Consider the following 3,613-nt stretch of genomic DNA (forward strand, 5'->3'; position numbering starts at 1 on the left):
AGTTGATGGTGACACAAGTTCTCTGCCCAACAACAACAATGTTCTATACCGTATGTCTATTTGCTTATTTTTTTCGCTGATGTTCTGATTTGAAATGGTGTTTCCAGTTGTCACTGAATCCTCTGCTTGTCCTGTGTCAGTGGTTCTCAACCTTTTCTGGCTCAGGGACCCCCTTGAAAATCTACAGAAAAGAAATCCACTGCCCACCCATCTGATCTGACCACTTGACATCTAATCAGCTGTGATTAGATCGATTATCGATCTGATTGGTAATTGATGCAGGACAAGATCAGTGGATCAGTCATATCTTCAGAGAGATTGAGCCTAGTCGTTGACAGCAGTTCCATATCTGCTCTGGCTTTGTACCATCTAACCCCAGGGCTCCACTGGCGGCGTTGCGTTGCTCTGCGTCGTGATGGCTTCATTGACATCGTCACATTGACGTCCAACCGGCTCCACCGCAGCGCAGCGGCTGTGTTTCATTCTATGGCCAATATAGCCTATTTCCAAAACAACATGAAAATCAGTCTTTCAAACAGGAATAAAACTATTTGTGACCTGAATGTGAATGTATAGAGCACACTATGTTCACAGCAGAGAGCAGCAATGCACCACTGACCACTTTGTTTTGTCATGATTGTAGCCTGTTTATACATACTTTTATCAAAGAAGACCGCTGTAATTACATAAAAAAATATGCTAGGATTTTTGGGACATCTAGTCACCATTGTGAATGACTTGAATGGATAGCCAACAGCAGAATAGCACGTACATTTAAATCCAATGCAATTACATCTAATCATAATTTATACATGACTGGACGGTGTGGACACCGTCAAAAATTGAACCGGGGTGATTTTAGAGTTTGGACGCCGTCACTGGAGTGTCAGACGTTGACGTTGACGTCGGCAGTGGAGCACCCTTCATTGATTAAAACCGGGGCGTTCCCAGCATTGCCGTTGACGCGACGGTCGACGCTTGCAGTGGAGCCGGGGGGGGTTACTCTGTACAGTAAATATGACTGAAGTTCCATCAGCTCTGGCTTTGTACCATCTCTACAATAAATGCTTTTGAAACATTGCTTGACTGTGTCTCTGTGTGGGAGGAACAAAGCCACAGAGGTGGCTGGCAGGTGCCATATGGCATTGGTCCGAAATCTCATTGGTCCGAAATTCCATTAGTCAGAATCTGGTGATGTTAACCTGGTGAAAAATACTATGCCTAAACCTAAACCTAACCCTAACCTCATTATAACTATGCCTAAACCTAACCCTGAAACCTAACCCTAACTAAATTCAGACTAATGAGATGTAGGACTAATGAGATTTCGGACTTATGGGCAGTCCCCGGCTGGCAACGTAGCCTTGTTACACACACCATTAAATCGTCAAATTAAATTGCCTCCATACTGAAACCTTTTTCTTAAAAAATGTGTATTAGACTGAGATTGCCCAGTCTTTAACCATTTCAATTTAAACTCATCTTGTACGCCATCTTGAAAACAACATCGTTACAGTAAATACATTTTTAGATTTGTGGTGTCTGTGCAACAGCAGTCAAGTTTGACACACCAACTTTGGGGATCTCCATATATGGGCAACAGGTAATTAACATGTTGAAACCAATCAGTGAAGCCACGCAGTACCTGTCAGAAGAAAAATCATCCATATATGGTAGCTATACATCACAGAGTGAAGTCAGAATGTGACATCATTAGTGACAACAGTGAATTATCTCCATATATGGGCATGTTTGTGACATATAAAAACATGCCCATATAAATAAATAATAAATAAAACCATTATAAATAAATTAATGCTAACCATACTTTGAGCCAAGGTTTTAATGCCATATTGATTGCACACAGCCTGGGAGAGTACTGGGATATCCATATATGGGCAAGTCTTTCAACCAATCACCTTGGGCAAATAGGGAACATTCAGCAAATATCTCATGAGATCTGAAAGAAGGAAGAGACATTTCCTTTGATCTTTAGTTCATTTTAGTTGCAGATAAAGTTTGGATACATCCATTGTATTTCTATGCGTTATCTGAGTGAGATTGTCGGCTGAAAGCCCAGTCACAGTAATATCAGGAGCCCGCCATCAATTTAAATCCTCATGACTTTATTGATGTGATCGGAGGCAGGACCATGTTCATCTCAAGGCTTGTGCCTCCGCTCCGTCTGCTTCTTCAAGCTCCTGTACACATTCTGAGAGGACCCGTACGACCTGCACCTCTAACTTGCTGCTCCTTTCGAAACGGAAAATGCAGCGCTTACTCCACAGAAGCGGCAGCGGCGGTGGGCAAAACCTTGCCTCCCGGATGGGTCCGACTTGAACCAGTGGCAGCAGAGGCCCTTGTGCCTCGCCGACTGTCGGTGAGTCCACTGGAGATCTGGCTGTCCCTCCGTTACTCCCTCCCTCCGTCTTGGGAGCCCCCCCCGCGGGGCGCCGCCGAGCGGCTGCTGGAGGAGGCGGTGCTGCCGTCGTTCACGTCCGCTGTCCCCGTTGCAGAGGATGCCGGGCAGAAGCCGGTGACGCCGCTCGGCTGCAAGAACGTCCTGGAGATCCGGCGGCGGAAGATGAACCGACATAAATACAGGAAGCTGATGAAGAGGATGAAGTTTGTGCGCAGGAGAGTGCTTCAGGGCCGCAGGAAGAAGAAACAGAGGCGGTTCGAGGAGGACCTGGAGAGGATCTGGACCCGGGCCGGGCTGAAGGAACCTCCGGAGGGATGGACCACACCCAAGATCTATCTCAAACACTATGGAAGCAGGAGAGACTGAGTGAGGTTTCGTGTGGTGTCCGTGTGACGGCAGTCAAGTTTGACACGCCAACTTTGTGGATCTCCATATATGGGCAAGAGGTAATTAACGTGTTTAAACCAATCAGTGAAGCCATGCAGTAAATGGTAAATGGTGCATTTATACATCACTTTTATCCAAAGCGCTTTACATTTGAAATTTCCAGTTGCATCTTTCTAGTTAGTGTGGTTGCCTGGAGGACACCACACTATGTTTCTATTGTGGCACTTATTTTTTTAGTGGATCAACTTTTAGCCAATCAAGAAACAACATTCTCGGTGACGTCACCATTATAGAGTAAGTCCATTGAGTTCAATGGGGGAGTGGTGCTAGCTTGAGGATTGGTCAAGCTTCACATGACAATTTGGCTAGGCAACCACACTTGCAATTTCCACTAGTTATTAGTGTGGTTGTCCCAACCAGACATGAGGTGGGAATGGCACCAATAAAGATCAAAAAGATCAATAAAGATCATTTTTGAAGCGGTGAAAGCCGCTTCCAAGGAGTGGCTTTGTGTGTATCGTGCGTCCAGGATTGAGGATTGGTCAAGCTTCACATGACAATTTGGCCCTCCAGATAAAATCATTCAGAATTCAGAATTCATAAAAACATAGAACTGAAGCACATAGAATGTATAGATCTAGAACACAGATCTCATAGCTCTAGAACACATAGAATGAAAATTCACCGCTTCACTTCGAACCGAGGTTTGATTTTTAAAATGATTCTGAACTCAATTGGATGGTAGCGTCCACACCACAAAGATAACACCAACATAATTGATGTAAACGATAAATATCCTTATAA

The 3,613-nt window shown here is 44.5% G+C and overlaps 1 protein-coding gene across 1 annotated transcript; it reads left to right on the forward strand.

The window, feature by feature from the left end:
• Positions 1 to 2,152: 2,152 nt before the first annotated feature.
• LOC308285991 (small ribosomal subunit protein mS38-like) lies at positions 2,153 to 2,788 on the forward strand (the record flags this gene model as incomplete). The annotated part of the gene is made up of 1 exon (XM_080726948.1): positions 2,153 to 2,788. The coding sequence occupies one exon, from the start codon at positions 2,153 to 2,155 to the stop codon at positions 2,786 to 2,788; it is 636 nt and encodes a 211-aa protein (XP_080583074.1).
• Positions 2,789 to 3,613: the final 825 nt, after the last annotated feature.

This window comes from Nannobrachium achirus (genome assembly GCF_963921795.1).
Source record: "Nannobrachium achirus genome assembly, chromosome: 1".
Classification (NCBI taxonomy): Eukaryota; Metazoa; Chordata; class Actinopteri; order Myctophiformes; family Myctophidae; genus Nannobrachium; species Nannobrachium achirus.